Source organism: Podarcis gaigeae (assembly GCF_964106915.1).
Source record: "Podarcis gaigeae genome assembly, chromosome: 10".
NCBI classification, from domain to species: domain Eukaryota; kingdom Metazoa; phylum Chordata; class Lepidosauria; order Squamata; family Lacertidae; genus Podarcis; species Podarcis gaigeae.
The window spans coordinates 65,783,530-65,808,389 of record NC_139686.1 but is presented as its reverse complement, the minus strand read 5'-3'; the positions used below and the strand labels follow the sequence as shown (position 1 = coordinate 65,808,389).

Below are 24,860 nucleotides of genomic sequence, written 5' to 3'. Positions count from 1 at the left end.
GGGTTGTGTATCTGGCAGTGACCACAACCAGTAGCCATAGGCAGGACCCATGTCCTCTTAACCATTAGGATGTGTGACAAAATGGATTCCTGAGGTAACTGGTGTCAGATTATTTGCTTTGAGCAATATCTTTTCTCATTTCATTTTCATTTTATAGGATCTTTCTATTTTTTTTACCTCATTTTAAAAACCCAGCATTTGAAATACTTGCAGCCCAACCTGTTGCAGGGATAAATGATGTGTTGGATTTGCACCTGCTTATAGTCTTCTGTAGTATTGTGAAAGTAATCTTGCTGTTGCATGATCAAAGTAGTGGTTTGCAGTTGTTTACTAAGAAGCAACCAGCTTTCTCTTTTTAAAATGTCTTGCCTGTGATCATCGTAAGCCTGTATAGACTTTTGCTATTTTAGTCACGGGAAGCTAGAAAAAGAGGGTCCATATGATGCCATACAATATTAACCTTTTCCTAATTAAATCCTGTAGAACATTGGCTGTGAAATCAGCAGTATTGAGAGAGTAGTCTATGTAATTAGACTTTTTGGATGTGTTTGTTTACAGTTGATTTCAGACAAAACTGTTTTTATATGCACAAAGCAGATGGTAATATTTGACACTATATCCTTATTGGAATATGTTAAAGCCTCGATTTAAACTTTTTAAACACTTATGTGAAATGCAGTCTTTGTCTTTTTCATTTAAAATGAGGGAGAGTAAAGCACAAAATTTCTAGAATTGGAGCAGTGTTCAACTCTTCAGTATGTTAAAACCCCTAAAGGGAGGGTTGTATATCTGTGGTGGCCCATGTGTTTTACATACTAAAGGAAAGATGGGATAAAAACATTTATGATTAATTCCTGAATATCCACGTAGGGCTGGGAATGTCTCATGAATAGATACAGTCAGTTGGTGTAGAAAATCTCATGCTTTATCAGCTGAGCTATCTGAAGTCACAATTCATCGTGGTTTGGCTTAGCATTACATAAAGCTAGGCCGTTGTGGCCCTAACTTTGTGCTCTACTAACTAGGGCTTAAAACTTAGTTATCCTAGCTTCTTTTGAGAGAAATTTTACAACAGAAAAGCTTAGTAATATCTCAGAGAAGATGCTTCTAATGTCTGGGCGTCTGCTCAATGTCATGTATCCTTCTGCAGAGCACAGCTTGTGTGGAAATGTTTGAAATGAAACGTAAAAGGAGAATTAAGTATTTGCAGGAAAAATCCTCAACAAAGGCTTTATTCCCCCTTCCCCATTCAAACAGAATGTATGTATATAAACAGATTAGATCAGGTAAACAAACTTATGCCTAAGTATTCTGTAATGACTAGACGAGCAGTTGGAAAACACAGCAGTTGTGTTTTGAGCAAAAGTATTTGAACAAATACTTGTTTTTTCCATTATTTAAATTTTCTGATTCTTTGATAGCATGGAAGCAGATCTCTTTGTCTGTCTGCATAGTGAGTGTGCAATGCAGAGATATAGGAAGATGAGATGAAACTGCTTGCAGTGAGGTCACTGACTGGTTAAGACCTTTATGATTTCACTGATACCTCGGATATGCTAAAATGTGCACTGGAAATGCCCTTAGATCTGTTGTAGATGTAAGGGTAACTGTAAGTTGAGCAGGTAATGTGTGTAAGTGGCCACTGCACATTTACCAGGTCTCATGAGAATGTTATAATAATCTTTCCATAAAGAGGGACTGTGCACATTTCCTGGTCATGTGTAGTCTTCTAGCAGGCTTGGGGAATGCACATATCACATTTGTATTTTGTACATTCTCTGGGCATTATGCACAGTTTCCAATAAAAAAAGTCTGTTTATACACACACACACACACACACACATATTGTATTTTTTGCTCTATAAGACGCACCAGACCATAAGACGCACCTAGTTTTGGGAGGAGGAAAACAAGAAAAAACATATTCTGCATCTCAGAAGCCAGAACAACAAGAGACATCGCTGCGCAGCGAAAGCAGTGATCCCTCTTGCTGTTCTGGCTTCTGGGATAGCTGCGCAGCCTGCATTCGCTCCATAAGATGCACACACATTTCCCCGTACTTTTTAGGAGGGAAAAAGTGAGTCTTATAGAGCAAAAAATACGGTAATACCCCGCCCATCTGGCTGGGTTGTCAACAGTATGCAATCTGTACCCAGTGGGCTGCTTTTGAGCCACTCCTAATCTTTTGTGGCTCACAACATACCACTTAGTGTAGAGCCAGTGTGGTGTAGTGGTTAAGAGCGGTAGTCACATAATCTGGGGAACCGGGTTCGTGTCTCCGCTCCTCCACATGCAGCTGCTGGGTGACCTTGGGCCAGTCACACTTCTTTGAAGTCTCTCAGCCCCACTCACCTCACAGAGTGTTTGTTGTGGGGGAGGAAGGGAAAGGAGATTGTTAGCCGCTTTGAGACTCCTGAAGGGGAGTGAAAGGCGGGATATCAAATCCAAACTCTTCTTCTTCTTCTTAAGCAGGGAGAAGAAGGATTAATCTTTTATGCAGTCCATCTTCTTTTCAACTGTTCCTTATCACATGGATTGTGGAGAGAAGAGAATTTTAAACCTTTCTCCCTCTCCCTCCTCAAAAACCTCCTCTCACCATCTTGATGAAAATTGCCACCCTCTGCTGTTATTAAACTTAGGAAAAAACTTAGTAGTAACATGTTCAGTCATAATTGGGATTGCTGGGGAGGGAAGAGTGTACCAGCTGAGGTAGGATTGCCTAGCAGGAAAATCAAAGACGGACAAGAGAGGGAGTATAAAGTATCCCTGGTCCCATCTGCTGCCATTTCTGACCCTGCACATTTGCTGACAGATTCCTTCCATGAGAATTCAGCTTTTTTATGGGAAAAGGTTGTCCACGCCTAATCTCATTGATGTAGTCTTTTTAAAGGATGAGGAACTCAACACCCTTCTCTACATTTATGAAGGGATCAACTGCTAGGCAAACAGGTCTCTTAAATGCACGTACAGCAGCTGGTAATGATACAGCTTGCATTAATTACCTCTTGGCTCAGTAGAGACAAGGCTGTCAAGGAGCCAAACCTCAGGAGAAAATGGGTGACATCTAGTGATGTGTCTGCCTGCATGTGCAATGAAGATTCACTTGCACAGTGGGACTTATGATTTCTCTTCCCCAATCTGCATGCCTCCAAATTCTGCCCTAGAGGGTTCTTCAGTCACCTGGAGCATATTTGGGTTAGCGGGCCACACGAGGGGAACTGCAGGGTGCAGGGAGAAGCTTAATCTTGAGCTCCTTGTCCCTAGATACAAATGAATTTCTTGCAAATCCAGTACCTTTTTCATTCTTGGGCTTGGCAAAATGCAGCATACTAGTTCTGTGTACTTATTGTCCACTGTCCCTGTCTGGCTATTTACCAATCTTGCCCAACTTTTTTCTAAAAAAATGTGTGGGACCGGTGAACTAAAGAAGGAAGAAAAATCCTGAATGCTAATGCAACCTTTTTTTACTGCATCTTTTGGATTCTGGCCATGTGCCTCAAGACGTCACAAGTGGGCAGACTATGACTAGCCTTGCAGGGATGAGGGCAGAGGTTCCTGGTCTTTCTAACAGATGGCTCCATGACACTTCTGAAAGGTGAACCTTTTTCTAATTCAAATACAAGATGGCCTGCTGAGGAATTGGCTTGCTGCCTTATTGTTCAAGTATGTTTTCTTGGCTTGTAGCTATGGCTCTCTCGGCTATACATAGCTGACAGTGTGGATCTGTGAACCTTATTCAGGTTCCTCAGCAATGCTGGCCAGCCAGCCTCTTTTTAAGAACGTTTGAATTACCAGAAACATTCAGCATTTGTAGTGAGCAGTTATGGCATAGCTTCCACTGTGTCATAAACTTCAATATTATCTACCTACCAAGACTACTGGTGTTTGGGATAGTCTCAGGAATGTGTTGTGCCTAAGAGGATATAATTGAATTAATCTGCTGCTTGCTAAAATGATGTTTAAAATTGCAAGTAATGCTTAAATGCTTCTTCAAATAGATGGAATAAGGTGTAATCAACCTAATGTGCTGAAATATTTCTATTAATATATCTTGTGCTATAGTAGGACTAGACAACTTGATTTTCGAATTGGGCTTTGAGGGAGAATTTAGAATGTGACATTGAAGATAACTCCCTCTTTTATATTAAATGGCATTATACTAAACTGTATTAAAAATATGTTTCTCTCCAAGTTGCCAGGTGTTACAACAGGGTGTGATCAAAGAGAGCCAGCATTTTGTGTTGGACTGGGAGTTGGGAGACCAGGGTTCAAATCACCACTCAGCCATGAAGGTCCAATGGGTGAGCTTGGGCCAGTCACTGTCTCTCAGCCTAGCTTACTTCACAGGGTGATCGTGAGGGTAAAATGGAGAAGGGGGGCAGTGTTTTAGCTGTGGCAGCACAATAAGTACATATGACACCATGGCTTTCTGGCATATTACACTGATCCTGGTCCGACTGCACTGGCTACCAATTAGTTTCCAGGCCCAATTCAAAGTGCTGGTTTTGATTTATAAAGCCATAAATGGCTCAGGACTGCAATACCTCAAGGACCGCCTCTTTCCATATGAACCTACCCAGACCCTGAGATAATCTTCTGAAGCCCTTCATATGCCTCCTCCTCGAGAGGTCCGGAAGGTAGCAACACGAGAACGGGGCCTTCTCTGCAGTGGCTCCCCGTCTGGGGAATGCTCTCCCCAGGCAAGTTCACCTGGTGCCTTCGTCACACACCTTTAGGCGTGAGGCAGAAACGTTCCTTTTTAACCAGACCTTTGGTTGATCTGATTGACATCCTATGCCCTTTTTAAAATGTGGCTCTTTTTTGGCTGTGTATTATTGGGTTGTTGTTTTCATTCTGATTATATCTATTGTGGTTTTTATGTTGATATTTTCTGTGAACCACCCTGAGACCTCCGGGTATAGAGTGGTATATAAATTCAATAAATAAAATTATAAAATAAATAAAGATGATTGCACTACCCTGATACTGGAGAGATGCATTTCATCTGAATTTGCCATGCTTGGCCATTTTATTCTGCCTCTTTATTCTGCTTGTTCTGTGTACTGGATTATATAGGTGGTGGTTTATGACATTTAAAAGAAATATATAAAAATAAGATGTAAGAAAGCTCAAACGACACCACAGCTGGCTCTTCAAGATAATCCACTTCACCTTGCTTCATGATAGGGTGCCTTTTATAAGTGCCACGCAAGCTAAGAAATTATAAATTCCATCCCAGATTATATAGTCTTCATTGGTCAGTTGTTAGCAAACAGGAGACAGCATGGTTTCAGTAACAACCGTGAAATTCCATATATTTCTGTCTGAGTTGCAACACCTGTATGATCTATGCTTTATGAAGGCAGCTTTATCTTGTAGGTGACTTTAGTGGATGCAATGTGCCATATAATTCCAGTCCAGATTGCATATGTGCCAGTAAATTGCAGTATGTGTGTATTTATTTCCAAAGATAAAGGGATGTGACCAGCCCTGTGGCTTTGCAAGTAGCCCTGAAGTAGGTCTGGGAGAACCAGCCAATCTTGAAATGTTTTTTAATTACTACTCCGGCTCCCTGACTATTGGCTGTGCTGCCTAGGGTTGATGGGAGTTGTAGTTCCACAGTGTCTGTAGGACGGCCACATCCTTCCTTATTCTTGCGAAGTTTCCAAAGTTCAGTGCAACTGTATTGTGATAAAGGTTTTTCTCCCTCTGCTGGGGTGCTGTAAGATCAAACTGTTAATTTTGTTACAGACCACTGAAGCTCCTTATTCGTGTTCTTTAGGATTATGTGACACAAGATCCATGTTATTTTTTTATATTCAGTGATGATGTTTAGAGCCCAAAGTTGTGGTCAACTGTTCTTATGCTTCATGCACAGTGCCTTGTATGACATACACCATATTTTCCCGTCTATAAGACTAGGTTTCCCCCCTTAAAAATAATGTCAAAAATTAGGGGGCGTCTTATACACGGGGCCATCTCTCCCCATTTTCTTAAATCTGAGTCCCCCCTTATACATGGGGGCATCTTATAGACAGAAAAATACAGTAACTTGTTAATGTTGTATAGCTTGATATATAACTTGGTATTTTTCTTTTCAAGTGACCTTAATTTGAATGCTTTTTTGTGCCAGTTTCTAACTGAAGTTTCCTCTTTCTTTTTTGTTGGGAGAGTAGAAGAATTACGGAAGTTGAGCTGGTCAGGAATCCCGAAAGCTGTTCGGCCAATTACATGGAAGCTCCTTTCAGTAAGTACTTCAGTATTTTGTGATGATAGTGTTATTTCTCTCACCACATATAATTTTGCTTGAGTCATAGCTAATCAGTAGCGCTCCAAAACAGTGTGACAAAAAGGACGCTGTTCTGTTCTCAATTTCAAGCTTGGTTTGTCATAAGAGAATAGAGTAGTAAATCATGACAAGTGCTGTATTTTTCTTTGTTGCCCTCCCCCCCAGCTCCTAAATGCCTTGTAGTGTTAAATAAAAAATTAGTTTCAAACAATAAAGTTAAGTATATTCCAACTATGTGCATATGTGTTTCTTACAGTATTGGTGTAAATTAGAAAATGGTGTTTATTGATACTGGTGTTAAGTAGAATTGTTTGCTTGCTTAGTGGCAAAATGTTTTGAGGAAGGTGTATGTATCTAAGATATCTTGCACCCAAGTGAACATGAATTCTGCTTCATCAGCGAATATTCATGTTGGCTTTTTAACATTCCAAGTTACACATCCCGCAGTTTAGCACTGTTGAATTTTTTAGAGAAGACTTAAAACAGCGTTCTTTTTTTACCCCCCTTTTTTGAGGAAGATCAATCTGTGGGGAATGTGAAGTGTTCACTTCAGAAGAGGTCTGATTTCCAGTGTTTAAAAAGATTCTTTCTTGCTAATGAGTCTCGATAAATTTCTAGGCTTAGTGCTTTCTAATCCAAAATTCAGATGCAGCTCTTAACAGTGAATATTTAATAAGTAGTCTCTTGCAATTAAAATTAAGTACACAGAATGCAGTAGCTGGTTTTTTCTTCTTCCCCTGGTAAAGTATACATTTAAAATGCTGACTCTTCATCCTGAAGTTCAAGCCGAGTTAGGCCATCTATTTACCCTATGATGCTGGCTTGATAGAAGAATGGGAAAAGCTATAAGCCATGTTGGCTGCAAGGTTATTACTTTGATTAGATTGGGATTTTTTTTAAAGAAGCAAGGCAGAAATTGTATAACGTTCCACACTCCTTCCTTGTCCCTGCTTCCTTGAATCCATGTTTCCTACCCAAAGTCACTGTCCCTAAGATGGATTTCTTATTGAGCACTTCTCTACCATTTGAAATGATGGTGTTTTGTCCCCTAGTCGCTGAATATTTGACATGGTAGTGATCTTATGTAGTAGAAGTAATGCTTTATTTCATGTTGTATTGAGATGTTTGTAACCTGCCCTGGGACTGCGTGGTGAAGGGTGAGCTTTAAATATAAGTCAGTAAGTGTTTTTTTTAAAGAATCGGCAGTAAAAAGAAAACGTATTAGAATTAGAAAAAAGAACAAAGATTCTCTGAATAGCCATTAAAGGTAAAGGTAAAGGGACCCCTGAATATAAGTCAGTAAGTGTTTTTTTTTTAAGAATCGGCAGTAAAAAGAAAACGTATTAGAATTAGAAAAAAGAACAAAGATTCTCTGAATAGCTATTAAAGGTAAAGGTAAAGGGACCCCTGTCCATTAGGTCCAGTCATGACCGACTCTGGGGTTGCGCGCTCATCTCGCTCTATAGGCCGAGGGAGCCGGCGTTTGTCCGCAGACAGCTTCCGGGTCATGTGGCCAGCATGACTAAGCTGCTTATGGCGAAACCAGAGGAGCACACGGAAACACCGTTTACCTTCTCGCCGGAGCGATGCCTATTTATATACTTGCACTTTGACGTGCTTCCGAACTGCTAGGTTGGCAGGAGCAGGGACCGAGCAACGGGAGCTCACCCCGTCACGGGGATTTGAACCGCCGACCTTCTGATCGGCAAGTCCTAGGCTCTGTGGTTTAACCCACAGTGCCACCCGCATCCCTGAATAGCCATTAGTTTGACATAGACACCCCCATTTTATCTGAATGTCTTCTAACTTGTCCACATGCACAGATGAGCCCTTGAAGTATAATTTTAAATAAGTCTGTAAGATCTCCTAAAGCCAGAAGGAGAGGTAAATGATTTGAACTAGTGGCTAATGTGTACTTTCTTACCTGCAAAAATAAAACATGGCTTGCGAGGGAACAGGATATTGAACTTGTCTAAAAGAGAGCGTGTGTTGATTAATCTTTGAAACTGATTAGCAGCAAATGTCTCTGTTCAAGGAAAATATTGGTATATTTAGTCATAAATTAAATTGCTTTTTAATGGGACAAATAATGTATTCTGCAGAGTACAGACTCCTGAAAAAGAAATGCAGTTTTGACATCTTAATATCCTAGCTCACTACTTTGCATAAAGTTAAATATTGAATTCTAGAGATTGCATCTGGAGCTGATACAATATCTGAGAAACTTTGTCTTTCTCCAACTTATTGTTTCAACAGAAATGTTTAGCTGGTGTCAAGTTGGTCCAAGGCATTTTGTAGCCTGAAGTAAACAAAAGGATGGTGCCACCTATTCAAATTCAAAAGTTGTTTGGACTAGCTGTTGGATCTGTTGTCAATTATGCCATGGAAATAGTGTTCTGTGCTACACTTGAGGGGTAATAGGCTAGCTAGGGATCAGAGATCAAGGGTGTGTTTCACACAGCTATTTTCCAAAACCTCACTACCACTTCCTGCCCCGAACATCTGGTTCTTGAGGCTGCTGCCTAATGGCTGGCTCTGATTGGTGCTGAAAATGAAATGCCTGTAGAAACATTCCAATAATGGGAACTTTTATTCATATCCTTGGCACCAGTGTAACGGATAAAATGTTGGATCTCTGTGAGAGAGAATGAGCCTAGAGCCCAGATGAACCATGAAGCTTGCTGGCCGCCTTTGGATGAGTCACTGACCAAGTTCAGGAATAGTGATCTTTTAAATTATGACCCCCCCCCCCTTGCACACTTGCTCTTCCCTTTGGTTGTGTGCCATAATGCAAATCTTCCAGGTTTTGTTAAACCACAGCCACCCATTGCATTTGGATAACAACACTGATATAATCTCTACTTACAAACCAGAATGTGAAATTGATATGAAATCAGTTCCCCGATTCAGTTGTAATTGGAAGTTTAACAAACCCTGAAAGATTCCCCTTACAACAGATGAAATTCCCCTTAAAATCCTTATTTGAATAAGCCTTGCTTTATTAGACCAAGTTGGTTACATTTGAAATTCGCCATTGTCGCCAGGCCTGCTACAGCTGTGGATTCTTCCTTTTTAGGTCTGGGGTGTGACATCTTCCTTTTCTCAGACTGACATTATAAGGGTGGCTTATGAAAGATAAAATGGGGCCATTAAGTGCTTACCTGGATAATAAGTCTATCTTTTTTTCTTTGACTTTGACTTCAGATGAAAGATTTGAGAAAGTGGTAGCTAACTGCTTCACGTTCATATGCAGGACTTTCCTATGAGTCCATTCCTTGGCTGTATTTATGCGAAAGACTTAATAGAACAGGGAACACGAGGATCCAGTAAATTGAGGAAATGGCTATTCTTTGATTTAGCTTTTAAGATAAGCAGTTTTTTACATCGATAGCTTCCTTTTCTCAGCCTTTTTATAACTTGTGTGCAATGTTTATAAACTAGTTGAGTTCTCATACTACCAGCATAGTTTGTAACACTTTATACAAATAGCTTTGCAGAAACACTTCCTGCATTGTATACACCAAGCACATAGGCTTGATTACTTAAATCCAGATGAGTTTATGGATTTGCATCAAAGCTTTTTATTACTTGTTGAATTGTTTTGTACACTACACTTCCCCTACTTCATAGACTGTAGCCTTGTTCTTTTGAAGGTTGTAAAAGTTCTTCAATAGATCCCTGAATCATTTCACTTAATAGTATTGGTACTTTGCCATGCATACACAAATACTTGCTTAATTTACATTGTTTCTTTTATCTTCTCTCCTGGGGTGTGCTATATCAATCTTGTCCAAACTTTGTCAGAAATGCTCTGGTGTGCAACATATGGTTTGATTGCTCTGAAGCTTTTCATTTTTCATCAGCAGCTATTTCTCACTTTCATTTTGTTTTCAAAATGTTTTAAGCACTCAGTCTGAAATCCAAAATGTTTAATCTACTGAGTAATAGGACTGCAGGGGGAAAATATCCTGTTCTACAAAGACAAACACATTCCCTTTTAAAAATACTGTTGATTCCCATTAGGATGCGATTGGAGAAAGCATTTTCTGGTTGCAAGCCAGAACTGTCGGTCACAATTTTTTAGCTCCTCTCACCAACTCACCCATCCCCCTAGCTGGCATTTTCCTTTCATGGGAAGAGATGCATACATTTTTAAGACTGCTCTTTGTGTGTTCCAAAGTGTTGGGGACAGACTAAATTTGCTTTGGAGAAGCACCACTTCTTGATTCTGACCAAGTCTGAAGTGGCCCAATTCACTTTGGGCTGTGAAGCGAATGTGCACACAATGACCCAGTATAATTCCTCAGTGCGACTTAGAATATATTAGCACAGGAGCCATAGCTAGTTTGCTCAAGCTTCCCTATCTATGGTTTGGGTTTGTAAGGCTATATATGGTCTCTGTTGTAGCCTGTTATATGAAGTGGAGAAACTATTTACAGTGGTGCCCCGCAAGACGAATGCCTCGCAAGACGGAAAACTCGCTAGACGAAAGAGTTTTCCGTTTTGGAGGTGCTTCGCAAAACGAATTGCCTATGGGCTTGCTTCGCAAGACGAAAATGTCTTGCGAGTTCCTGCGGGTTTTTTTTTCCTTCCCCCCCTTTTTCTAAGCCGCTAAGCCGCTTATCCGCTAAGCCGATAAGCTAAAAGCCGCTAAGCCGCTAATAGCGCTAATCCGCTAAGACGTCAATGGGCTTGCTTCGCAAGACGAAAAAACCGCTAGACGAAGAGACTCGTGGAACGGATTCTTTTTGTCTTGCGAGGCAGCACTGTATAGGCATCTCAGACTGGGAACTTTTTGGAGCTATCACCTCTTAGAGTAGGCAATGCAGTGGTACCTTGGGTTAAGTACTTAATTCGTTCTGGAGGTATGTTCTTAACCTGAAACTGTTCTTAACCTGAAGCACCACTTTAGCTTACTGGGCCTCCTGCTGCCACTGCGCCACCAGAGCATGATTTCTGTTCTCATCCTGAAGCAAAGTTCTTAATCTGAGGTACAATTTCTGGGTTAGCGGAGTCTGTAACCTGAAGCGTATGTAACCTGAAGCATATGTAACCCGAAGTACCACTGTATTGGGTTAGATCTTGGGTCTCCAGCTATTTTTGGACTACAATTCCCATCCCTGACCACTGGCCCAGCTGGCTGGGGACCCAAGTTTGGGAAACCCTGGTCTCGTTAAGCCAGTGGAATGACTTGGAATAATACACCACATAAATGGAAGAGAAATGCAATGCTATATTGAAGTGAAGGCTTTCTTTAAAAGAGGAACAAAATGGATGGGGGAAAGTGAATTAAATTCCATTTACAATTGCACTGGAGAACCTGTGTTTTGCATTGAATGCACAGGCCCACTTTGAGTATACATCCCTGGTTCATAAAATATGGATTATGAACCGCCCAAAGAGTTGGGGGTCAAGTGATCTGTTTGTTTTAAGTCAGAGGTCCCCAGTTTGGATGTAATGAGGAACTCTGGCTTAAAACCAGGATACCTGCACCAAAGCCAGTGCAAGATGAGAGAAGCAGCCATGGTTTGCGAAACTGTTAATTTGCATCAGAAATGGGCCATAGAACAATTTTCAAGGGAGGGAGAGTTTTTAATGAACAATTGGTAAACAATTTTTCTACAATTTAAAATGTGTGTCACTTTCTAGGGTTACCTCCCTGCAAATATAGAACGGAGAGAAGGCACTTTACAAAGGAAACGGAAAGAGTATTTTGCTTTTGTGGAACAATATTATGATTCAAGAAATGAAGAAACTCACCAGGAGACATACAGACAGGTGAAGGAACTGAAAAATGTCTTCAATTAAAGGAAATTTCACATGCATTCCAATGCCTTTTTCAATATTACATCACGTTATTTCTGAGAGTGCCCCTGGCTTTTATTGAGCTTCTCATTCACCCTTCCAGGCACACAAAGAGCAATGGGACCAGGCTGTCCAGCTTTTCCTTTCTGTGGCTAACTTCCTTTTTCATTCCTCCCCCCCCCCTCAATTTATAGTTAACCTTGGATACAGATATGGCCTTTGCATGTTTAGCGCACTGGTTTCCAAATCTTCTGTCTTCATGGAATAATTTGCGCATTGACTTTGGGAACCCCTGGGCAGTTGCCAGTGTGAATCTTGCGCATTTAAAATACCGGTGCAGCCTTTCGTAGAGGTCAATTTGCACGGAGCACTCACTGGCTAAGGCAGCTGGACTTCTCCAGTGCCACACCTGAACAGAGTCTGCATCTTGGAATGCACCTGACATTCTCCTGCATCTGAACCTTGTTTAGAAAGTGTAGTGAGCAAACTGTCTTTCAGGGAAGTCTGTTGGCCATTATTGGTCCTCTCCCTGTGAAATCCCTGATAGGCGTCCAAGATATTCTAAGATTCCTAGGAACATAGTTTAAAAACCATGAAAACAATGGAAGGGAAGGGATAATCCAGACCTTCAGGAAGCCTTTCTTGAGGGGCTAATAGAAGGGACACTGGAGAGCTAATGCATTGTGTAAAATATTACAAAATCAATCCTGTTAGCCAGATGTTGCCCTGTAGACTTGATCTACCATTTACTTTGTGGGTATGTCTTTAATATTTGTGTTGTGCTTTGTCTGCATTTTGAAGGAGTTTGTGCAGTACAAAAGGGAAATGTTAACCTACGTACTCCCCATATTCAGAATTACCATTGATTTTTTTCCCCTTTATGTGTTAATTCACTGTCTATCAAATGCTCAAATTACTGAGTCCTGTGCAATTCATATGCACTTTAAATACTTTATAAAGGCTTATAGTGAAGGCCTGTAAAGAATAAGGAAAACTGAAAACCTGCATTACTTCACTAGCTTTTTTTAAAAAATAAGCAAGTTTAACAATAACATTATAAACTTAGTCATCATTTGAAGGTTTCTGAAAATTAAAAGATTTCTTTTTCAGATTCATATAGATATTCCTCGGATGAGTCCGGAAGCTTTAATTCTTCAACCCAAAGCAACAGAGGCAAGTAATACTGTGAGATAATAAATCTAACTGTCCCAACTGTGTGATTTGCTTGTTTGTGTATTGTCGGAGTACACATTTCAACTTCTCTGGAGATGCCATACTGAAAAGTTCTTCTTCTTGGCAAGCAATCTTACACCCGTATAAGACAGCCATTTCTGCATTCTTGGGGAAATTCCCTGGGATATATATTTTTTAATGCCCTCAACAAGGGGTGAGCATGCTTATTGTCCTTCAGGAGCCCTAATGTTGACAACTGAAGTTCAGCTGGGGCAAGCAGGGGAAGGCCAATGAGGCAGAAGCTGAAAGCTGGTGGACTCAAACCACAGTTTATAGCCTACTGGAAAGAGGGATACACTCTCCTAAGGCTTGCATTAAAAATGTAAAGGGACACATGACCATTAGGTCCTGTCATGACCGACTCTGGGGTTGCGGCACTTATCTCGCTTTATTGGCCAAGGGAGCCGGCGTACAGCTTCTGGGTCATGTGGCCAGCATGACTAAGCCGCTTCTGGCAAACCAGAGCAGCACACGGAAATGGCGTTTACCTTCCCGCCGGAGCAGTACCTATTTATCTACTTGCACTTTGATGTGCTTTCAAACTGCTAGGTTGGCAGGAGCAGGGACCGAGCAACGGGAGCTCATTCCATCGCGGGGATTCGAACCGCCGACCTTCTGATCAGCAAGTCCTAGGCTCTGTGGTTTAACCCACAGCGCCACCCATGTCCCATTATTAATGTGGCTTGCATTACCCACATCTAATTTTCTCCCCTAGTTTGTGATGCTGCAAACTTTTTGGGGCTTTGACCCCTTTGATGTGGAAATAATTTGGGAAAGTAAGTATGCCCTTAAAATTATAATTAATCACTCAACCCATGAACTCTCTTATCTGTCTTGGAATGGCAATAAAATTAAGTTGGGGAGGCATATTTTCCATGAGGCATCCATCAGTTTAGTTGAACTGGCCCATACAGCACCGCTAATTCTGCAGTGCCACTCAGATTTGGGGTTAGATGAACAGTTCCCACTCACCTATCCATGGACTTCAGTAGACTGTGCTATAAAGCATTTGTACTATAGTGCTGAGGCTCAGGGTTAGTTCAGCAAGAAGCTAATCTTCCAGACCCAGATCTTGGCACTACTGGGGAGATAAGTTTCCCAGTTGTCTTTTTTACTGGCTCTCATTTTTTGCAAGTCACAGTCTACTTGATCTCAGTTCTTTGACTTTACAGCAGCAAGAGTTACAAATATCAACCATAAATAGAAGTGATGCTTCTAATGATTGGTGGTCTTATTTTATGATCTCCTGTATCATGACAATATAGCTTCCTAGATGCAACCCTCTCCAGTGTAATGTCTGTGTTGTAATGAACTATGCATAACTCTCCATTGTAGAAAAGCAGCTTTCTGCAACATGGGAGGAGGTGAAAGAGTATCCAAAGCCCTAAAGGACTCGAGTAGCATTCTTGGCCCACTTCCAAATGGCAAGCTGCTTTTGAAGATGATAGGTGTTTCAAAATATGTTTGTTATGGTGTGAGAGGCTGCTTTAAAAGAGAAATAGTCCGAAAGGCTTCTGGGTGTGTGCAGGACCCTGAATGCATCTTAAGAAGCTCTTTGAATTTTGTCTATGAAATGTAGGAAGGAGAATAAACCTTACTTGTTGAAAATGGTACATTTTCAACAATTTAAATTTTGTATAAACGCGCAATTTTTACATAGTGCTAGTAATCTTTAAATGTTTTCCTTGAATAATCAATAAACTATATTAACATTTGCTGATTATGTATGCTGATACTCACTTGCATTTCATTACGCCTACATTTTGTGCTTTCTGAGTTCATTGCTTTACAGCTCTTTACATTTCTTCCCCAGATCTTTGAAAGAATTTTGTTTATCTGGGCAATACGTCATCCAGCCAGTGGATATGTTCAGGGCATAAATGATCTGGTTACTCCATTTTTTGTTGTCTTCACATGTGAATATACTGGTAAGAAAAGTTACATTAACATGTATATTATTGTAATCTGAAATTTTAAGAATGTCAGGGTATAGTATCTTTGTAGAGATTTGGGGGTTAAGTTATTAAAAATGTGCTTGTGTATGCAGAATTGCCTGTCAGTTAAATTTTTATTTGAAGTTGTTTACACTCTCTCTCTCTCTCTCTCTCTCTCTGTGTGTGTGTGTGTGTATGTGTGTGTGTGTGTGTGTGTGTGTGTATGTATTGGGGGAGAGGTAATATTTGAAAGCCATGCATTTCAAGAATAGTTTTTGTGGATTCTTACAGCCATGGTCATATATACATAATTTTATTTGTATGCCACCCTTCGATAGTTAAAACCATGCTCAAGGTGGCTTAAAACATGAAGAAAAATGCATATCCAAACCTAACAAAAGTTGTTGGCATCCATCTTTCTCAAGAGACAGTGGAGTGCCAGGGGTGAAATCAAACGGCTGTTTTAGCAGCACTGGGTGGAAGCCTGGGCAGTGTGTATGGAGGTCCTGGGCTGTCCAGCTGACAAGACCCTCCTCTCGGCCTCGCTGATGTGGTCCAAAGGAAAGCAGAGCAATATGTTTGGCACCACCACTGTTGCAGGAGTTGCCAGAAGGAGGCAAATAAATCATAATACATTATAAAATAAAGATGCTAAAATTAGTATCAGTAACGGCAACAACCTTCCACTCCCCCAAATACTCCAGTTCAAGAGTCTGTTCAGCAGCCTCAGCTTTTGTAGTTGGAGTCAGTTAGGACCCCATTCTCCCACGCCAGGTGGAAAAAGGCCTGCAAGGCAGGGAGCAGGTCTTCCAGGACTCGGCCAGGATGGTCAACGTTCCATCCCCCTTCTCTCCCTCCATCCCTTCCCAGTTGGTTGTGCTTCACACGCCTCATCAATATAATAAACTAGATTGATTTTGTTTTTAATAGAGGGCAGATTACCCTTGAAGAGTTGAATGGCTGTCCACTTATTTGACAGGAAGGCTTCTCTTTTGCTGTGCTTCAGTTCATAGGAAGTCCTTTCCCCCTCATACTGAGCAGCTAATGAGAATTGCTGTTGCTTGCTCCCCTAATAATCTATTAAGTAGAGTAGGGGGCTACTCTAGAGAGTGTTTACAGTTTCTGCCTCTTACTCCCTCATTTGACAGATAATGAAAATGTTCCTAATGAGCCTAGAACAGTAGGATCTGTGCTGGTATACTTTAGAGTTGTTAATTGAAATAAGTTTAAATGAGATGTGATTAGAGGATTGATATTCCATGTTAAATAGACCATTTAATTAATATAGTAAATACGTTTGTCTTAAGTACTTTACCATCAGTTTACATTTCAAGTATATTGACTGTGTTTTTTCCTGAAATTTGCTATCAACAGACCAGGGTCTGTCTAATGGCCATTTGTCGTAATTGGGGACAATGCCACTGAAAGTGGTTGCTGAACTACCATCAGCCTTAAACTTATTGCTGTGTTTGACTGGTAGAAAAGTGTATATCAGGGCACAAGTGTATATACTGTAACTATAATCCCTGCTCCTAGAACATCTGCCCAGCTGTGGACCACTGGTGCTCTGAGTGCTCTGAGCACTTTTTTGGCAGCTCAAGTGTAAAGGGAGGAGACATTAACTCTGACCAGAAACACCTGAGCCAGTTCTGGGCACCTTTAAATAAAAAGAGTGGAAGTTTGATTGGTTCTCTAGTATTGGGTGGATGTACATGAAGTCTGCTTTTGAGAGGGAAATTGCTGGGCTACAGATCTGTTAAAATGCAGTCCTAGTTGGCAAGCTCAATCTGCTCAGGAGTATCTGTATTCTGTTGCCATCATAAATCTTCAATGTCGAGGTGGTGCTGTTAAGGGAATCCCCGGAATAATGACAGTTTTAGCAATGCCTTCTCCTGTAGTCATGAGAAAACAGTATGCAAACAGTGGACTGTTGTGAAAAGCCAATCTTTAGCTTGATTTAAAAAATATTTATATAAAAATTGTAATAGCAGCTTATGAGGATCTGCAAGAGCCTCTTTGGGATAAAAGAGATTAACGTTTGAATGACTGAAACATTGCAGTAAGGAGATACATTCAGCCCATTCAGAAGAACAGCAAAATAGAGAGAGAAAGCTCAGCTAAGAACCAAACAGTCTGTTGTCACATTGACTGCATTCAGACAATAATTCAAACCTTCATGAACTGAACCGTGGACAGACACTGTGGTTTGTGCTTGTCCCTCACCCTTCCTATCTTGTACCAGCTTCATCACAAAGATCCTAGCTTGCACTGATCCACAGCTCTCCATTGTGCATACAGGGGAATTTTGGCTTGATGGTGGTTACCAAATCAGGGAAATAAAACACAATCTCATCCTGCTTTGGTCACTGACATTAAACTAGAGTTTCACAGTTTGTATACAGTGGCCTGGCCTGCATGTCACGGCAAGCCAAACTATGGCTTAGTGGGACCGCCCCAATGTACTGGCTCCCAGATAGGAACTCACACTTGCTTGTGGTCCTCCCTGGTCCTTTTAGCACAACATGACAGCTAAGCCAGCTAAGCCAAGGTTTGACTTAGTGTATTGTCTGAACCTAGGATTGTGGTTAAGGCCTCTTCTCCTATAACCACAAACTGTAACCGTAGGACACACCTTGCTACAGATTGCGATTAAGGAGGAGAAACCTGAATCAGGATCCCAGGTTGGGAGAACATGCAAAGGCTTTGCTGCTGCATTGTGCTATGAGAACTGGGGAGTAGGTGTGAGTTCCTCTGTTTGTGTAGCCTGGGTAAGCCAAAGTTTGGTTTACTGTGATGTGCAAACAAAACCAACGAGGAACGGAGTTTAAAGCAAGCCAGGATATTCACACAGAAGTCTAGGACCTGGGGAGGGACAAGGCAGGTTTGTGCAGCCACAGTTCTTCATAAACCATATAGTTTCATGAAGTATAACTTATTAAACTTAGCTCATCGTGCAAATTAGGCTGTAGTCCTGTTCTAATGAACTTTCAGATTCCCTCTCATTTAAATGGCAACTCCAGTGTATGTTTCAGAACAGAGCACATGAAGGCTCACTTGTTAACAATTACTCTGTTAATAATAATTAGAGTATCCTTGTGACAAGATAAGTAGATTTACATTGGCCCATTGGGATGTAGCAAGGCACTAATACACAGAATTTGCCATAAGATGCGTTTCAGTGATATAGGCATTTTTTCACATATTCCAATTATGAATTGAAATTGGATGACATTCACGGGAAGAAAAGCTATCATAGTTACTATGTTGATACATTAGATTATTATGAAGCTGACCTTGTAACTATTTGCATTTAATTTGCATTTGATTGCTTTCCATTTCATGTGTCAAGTTGACTGGTCTGCTAAGCCCTTATAGAATTTTCCATAATTGTTTGACTTCAAAATTTCTGAAGCTGGGTGTTTAAGGTTTTTGTCTAGTTAAACAACATAAACCATCCTAAACTTAGATTTTATAGGTTTGGAAACTCTATTACATGTGAATTGGACATTGGATGCGAAAGGGTTTTAACATTTTTGAGAGCAAGATCGATGCAGCACAACTTGAAAACTAATTGATGTGATAAATTAGCTTTCAGTGTTGAGAATCCTTAATTGTAGCATGCTATGTGTTATGTTGTGTCTTGCTACTTTATCTAGGGGTTGTACTGTATTAAATTTAAGGATTCCTGTTAAGGTGATACAACTTTGGTCTGTAAGTCTATGATGATACATGGTACATGATCATGGGTGCAATGAGGGAGGAGAAAAAGGAGCATATCGTTTTTCTGCTGAGAAAAGCAGTAAACGTCTGTCTAGGTTTGCTGTGTCTTTATATTTAGCTTGAAGCATCCAGAAATCCACTGTTCCATTGGATGATTTTTCAGGGCATCTAAACTTTAACGAGTGTTTAAGTCTCATACATAGAGGAGGCAATGCGTCCACATTTTTAAAAATCCAACACATTTTCTGGCAAGACCCTGCTTCCTGAGGGTACAGGGAACTGAGCCTTGGCAGTTGTTCTCCCATCTAGTCCTTTAGAGCCAATCCTTTCCCAGTCAACTCAATGAGTTTTAATCAGCTTGTTTGGTCTTCTGTTGTAAGACTAAACTTTAAATTTCCCCTTAAATTTTGTATTTTGAAATATATAACATAAAACTTGCAACATCCCAACTCCCCAACACCCAACTCCCCGCCGCATGCAACCAGTCGCCGGCACTTCATTTTGTGTTGCTGTTACTTATTCATTTTGTGTTGTTTTAGTTATTGTTAACATTCTTATGAAATCATGGACCTCTTTGAGTCTCAGAGTCTAAAATCTACATACCTTCCAATATTTCCTGGTACTTTTTCTATTGGTATAATTAACTCTTGTTACTGATAGTAGCTTTTACTGTAGGTGTCCTTATGGTAATAGTCTCAGTGATCGAGTAACAACCAGGATGGCTTCTTAATGGGATGCTTTAAAACCATGTTCATTTTCCCAGGGCAGTAATAGAAAAAGTAGACTCGTATCTCATTCTCTGTTACAACCCTATCTGCTAGCAAAGGGCTTAACCTATTTGCTAATGTCCCATTAGACGCCGAAGCCAATAGAGGACTGATGAGACTTCAGCCTACCACTGTAATAGCTGCTTCAAAAAGCTGCACTTGGCTGAGTGCAGGTTATATTTATAGCTTGGTAAGTTGTTGCTATTCAGCACTGTGTCCTTCTGCGTCGCTCTGTTTGCTTAGCCTTGCTGGTGTGCTTGTCCTTTCGGTCTTACCAGATGTGTAGTGACCATAGTTTCAGTTTATTTAAGCTTCTCAGCCTTATCTGTAGGGATATATTCATGTAGCTACTATGTGACTTGACCTGTTCTGTGGACACAGGTGTAATTTTCTACACCTTCAGGAGCCTCTGGGAATAGAAATTTGCAGTAAGAATTTCCTTTCGTTTTCCATGGTCGTGGTGACATGCTTTCCCCATGGCTGTAGCTTGTTTGACGCGGTCCTTTCATGAACACATTGCATTCTCAGTGCAAACTCATCCTTGGTGATGGCAGAGCTGCATCACGTGAAGAAAGTTTCTAAAACATCTGAACCGGCCCATAGAGTTGGTGGCAGAAATCCAAGGAGCTAGCTAAAATAGCTGGTTTATGTTCTGAAACAATGCACTCCAAGGTGCAGTGTCCAAATTGGGTTTCTGCTGCCAGTGGGAGTCATTTCCAAAGCTGCAGCAACATGTTTTGCTTTCCAATGCCTCTGATCTATAGCATGCAGGAGGCTTGCTGCAGAACATAGCTCTTTTGGGGAGGCAGGTTTTTTTCTGTGGCAGTTCAATCAGCCGCATGAAAATGTTGAGGGATAATTTGAACTGGGAGCACGTCCATTGTCATCCAGAAGAGAAACCTGGACCCAGAGTTTACCGAACTTAGCAGATGCATTGTGTTTAAATGATCTGAATATACAACTATACTCAACTGTTCCATCTGAACTCTGGCTTTATAATTACCTTTGCTGAAATATCACAATGTGGCTTTTGCAAATGCAGTTGCTTCCAAATGCCACTCTTTATCAGTCAGCCTCCTTATGTTTGATGTATTCTTCTCATGCTTTCATTGAAATGGTGTTTGATAGGCCTATTGTGAGCATGATGCATGAGAGGTTATGGAAGGACAGTGCATTGTTGCTAATAAAAAAGATGCTGACAAAAGGGATCTAGCATAGCTGCCGTCTTTAAAGGATGGTTTATTGCACCGGTGTCAAAATGGAGAAGTGAGAGAGCACTTGGAGTAACTCCTTTGTCATCTTTAAAATAGATTTCATGAGCGTGGTAGCCTTAGTAAGCATCTCCAAGGGAATTGTGGATGTGAATAACAGAAGTTCTTCAAGTGCTCTCACTTCATTTTAGTGCCTAGTTTGTTAGTGCCGTGGGTGAAGCTCCATGGCAGCTGTATGCAAAGAGGAGCCCCATTACAACTTGTCCATGCATATTGGCTTGGAAAGCAAAGTGCAGTAGAAACCTCTATATACAGGCAGAGCTGATGAAAGCTTTAGTTTCTAAAAATATAATTTTTACACATTGTAGGATTCTGACGTTGCCTACTTCTTTCTTTAATGAAGTCAAGGTTTGGGAAGATAATTAGATAGGTCTTTTTGGTATGGTTATTGTAGTGGTTGTCTACAACTCTAGACATTTGTTTTCCATTCTTGCAGTCAATCAAATGTCATAGTTATTACCTAATATGTGTAATTAGTGCTCCGTGCTAATCATAAGTTAAAATAAGGCTTAGTTTTGGAGTTTCCTATAGGTTTACTCTCCATATTTCTCAGTAAAGCAGAGGATTTAAGTTATGGATAGTTTTATATTAGGAAGCATCCCCCCCCCCCATGATTATAGTATGGCATCTTTGGGTTTTTTTACCTCGAACTCTTGTTCTATATAGCACATTTGAGACCACAACTAAAAATCTTGTGTGGTGATGGGAGAACCATACCTCTGCGCAATTTCTCACTGCTGCTGTTCTTGAAATGGCCAGAGTCCACAAATGTGCTCCCTAGGTTGCCATATTTTCTAGTCAGTGCCAGCTGGGCTTCAGAAGTACTTGAAAGCAGTAGAACACTTTGCATCTTGACAGAATCTCTGAAGTTGTGTGGTGGTAAAGATGAGCCTCTGTTTTCTTTGAAGCCTGGAATTTAGAGGGTGGCACTTGTCTAAAGTGCAGCGCCAAAGATGAAGCAAGACTTCCTCTCCACAAGGTGCGGGCGGAACAGATAGTAACCACAACTTTAAGGTAGTTAGCACCACGACTATAGAGACATATTATCATTGCTTCGGGAACGACTGCAGAATCTGTGCGCCTGAAGTTGATGGTTTGCAACTCCCATCAGCTCCAGCCAGTATAGCCAATGCTCAAGGATAATGGGAGCTGAAGTTCAGCAACATCTGGAGGGTGACAGATTCTCCAACCCTTGCCATAAACATGCATCACACAAATATACAGGTTTCCTTACACCAGCTATAGGGAATCTTCCTATCATCTTCCTACTGTTAGCCATGCTGATGGCCTTGATTGGGAGTCAATAACATCCAGAGGACCACAGGCTTCCTATCCTGACATAGCATCAGAAATGACCCTAAAAGCCCTAGGTACTTAAATATTATAGGGACGGGGGTTGGCGCTGTGGTCTAAACCACAGAGCCTAGGGCTTGCTGATCAGAAGGTCGGCGGTTTGAATCCCCGCGTGAGCTCCCGTTGCTCGGTGAGCTCCCGTTGCTCGGTCCCAGCTCCTGCCCACATAGCAGTTCAAAAGCACATCAGAGTGCAAGTAGATAAATAGGTACCACTCCGGCAGGAAGGTAAATGGTGTTTCCATGTGCTGCTCTGGTTCACCAGAAGCAGTTTAGTCATGCTGGCCACATGATCTGGAAGCTGTACGCTGGCTCCCTCGGCCTGTAAAGCGAGATGAGCGCCGCAACCCCAGAGTCGTCCGCGACTGGATCTAATGATCAGGGATCCCTTTACCTTTACTTTGCTTAAATACTATTTTGTAAAAAATACGAAGGGGACGCGGGTGGCGTTGTGGGTAAAACCTCAGCGCCTAGGACTTGCCGATTGTATGGTCGGCGGTTCGAATCCCCGCGGCGGGGTGCGCTCCCATCGTTCGGTCCCAGCGCCTGCCAACCTAGCAGTTCGAAAGCACCCCCGGGTGCAAGTAGATAAATAGGGACCGCTTACCAGCGGGAAGGTAAACGGCGTTCCTTGTGCTGCGCTGGCTCGCCAGATGCAGCTTGTCACGCTGGCCATGTGACCCGGAAGTGTCTGCGGACAGCGCTGACTCCCGGCCCCTAGAGTGAGATGACCGCACAACCCTAGAGTCTGGCAAGACTGGCTCGTATGGGCAGAGGTACCTTTACCTTTAAAAAATACGAACCAACTGCCAGCTTAAGCTGCTATTTTTTCTGTATTTCCTGGCTATGCTATTTCCAACTCAGTAGCACAACCACAGTTGTATGCAGTATTCTACATGTTGGATATACCAATCGGAGGTTTATTTGGTATTTTGTTTTCAGTACCTTTTCTTCAATTCGCAATCATCCATTGTTCCTCTTATTTTCAAAGCCTATCCAGGAGTACATTTTTGTGCAGCACATATATATGTGTTTTCTTTCTATTCAGGGGCAATGGCTGACTGCTATGTCAGTGTAATATGGGATTGCTAATTAAGTTAGTCTTGAAGAACTCTGAATTGTCCAAAATCATATTAGCAAATTACCTATTTGCCTATATTCTGCTGATTTTACATTCCAGTGCTACTAGAGATGGTTTATATTGTATGTCTGCAGCATCTTAATCAGCGCTAGAAACATCTCATTGATGAAAAATCAGACGTGTCTTTATTCCAGCAATATCATTTTCCTTATTACTGCCAAAATCTCCTCCTCTTCAGGAAATCCAATTAACAAAATTATGATAAATTGGGTTGTTGCTACTCATGTCTGTGGGTTTGTTTACTGCTTTTGCACATTATGTACAATGATGGCATTGCACTGTGTGCTTGGATACTATTCATTATACACTGTCTATCTCAGTCCATTTACCCGGTCCAAAGATACTCGCTCCTCTTTTTAAAGAACTATTTTCCAGGCTTCTCCAAGCTTTCACAAGCCATGGCTGAAACAAACTAAATGGCCTCGGCCCAGTATACCTAAAGGAGCATCTCCACCCCAATTGTTCAGCCCGGACACTGAGGTCCAGCTCCGAGGGCTTTCTGGCGGTTCCCTCACTGCGAGAAGCGAAGTTACAGAGAAGCAGGCAGAGGGCCTTCTTGGTAGTGGCACCCGCCTTGTGGAATGCCCTCCCATCAGATGTCAAAGAAATAAACAACTACCTGACTTTTAGAAGACATCTGAAGGCAGCCCTGTTTAGGGAAGTTTTTAATGACTGATATTTTAATGTATTTTCAATCTTTTGTTGGAAGCCGCCCAGAGTGGCTGGGGGAACCCAGCCAGATGGGCAGGGTATAAATATTACTATTACTATTATTATTAGTGTTAAATTTCAATTTACTGTATCACTAGTGGCAACTGAAGCCAGAAGATTGTTGCCTCACTGATCGCCACAAACAAACACTGAATTCTGCTTAGCATGAATACTGACTGTAAGCTGCTTGGGGCGGCGGCGGGGGATTTTGTTTTGAAAGAAGACATGTAAACCCTTCAAGTAAAGTAAATACTTTGTATTAGTTCTTCTGTGGATTCACTAGCTTAGATCATTGCCTTCTACTGCAAATTATCAGCAAACTTATATACAGTGCTGCCTCGCAAGACCAAAAGAATCCGTTCCACGATTCTCTTCGTCTAGCGGTATTTTCGTCTTGCAAAGCAACCCCTTTGACGTCTTAGCGGATTAGCGCTATTAGCGGTCTAGCGGCTTTTAGCGGCTTATCGGCTTAGTGGATCAGCTGATAAGCGGCTTAGCGGCTTAGAAAAGGGGGGGGGAGGAAAAAAAAACCCGCAGGAACTCGCAAGACATTTTCGTCTTGCGAAGCAAGCCCATAGGGAAATTCGTTTTGCGAAGCGCCTCCAAAACGGAAAACCCCTTTCGTCTAGCGGGTTTT

At 41.4% G+C, this 24,860-nt stretch overlaps 1 protein-coding gene and 1 long non-coding RNA gene across 2 annotated transcripts in view; one reads left to right on the top strand and one right to left on the bottom strand.

The window, feature by feature from the left end:
- The window catches only part of LOC310826606, a 230,649-nt gene that overhangs the window by 117,759 nt on the left and 88,030 nt on the right, over positions 1–24,860 (bottom strand). The window lies entirely within an intron of this gene.
- TBC1D22A (TBC1 domain family member 22A) overlaps positions 1–24,860 on the top strand; it is a 118,301-nt gene that overhangs the window by 23,577 nt on the left and 69,864 nt on the right. The window contains exons 5-8 of the mRNA XM_083701553.1: positions 6,177–6,247; positions 11,939–12,067; positions 13,205–13,267; positions 15,141–15,255. Of these exons, the coding sequence (XP_083557679.1) occupies positions 6,177–6,247; positions 11,939–12,067; positions 13,205–13,267; positions 15,141–15,255 (378 nt within the window). The remainder of the gene's footprint in view (positions 1–6,176; positions 6,248–11,938; positions 12,068–13,204; positions 13,268–15,140; positions 15,256–24,860) is intronic.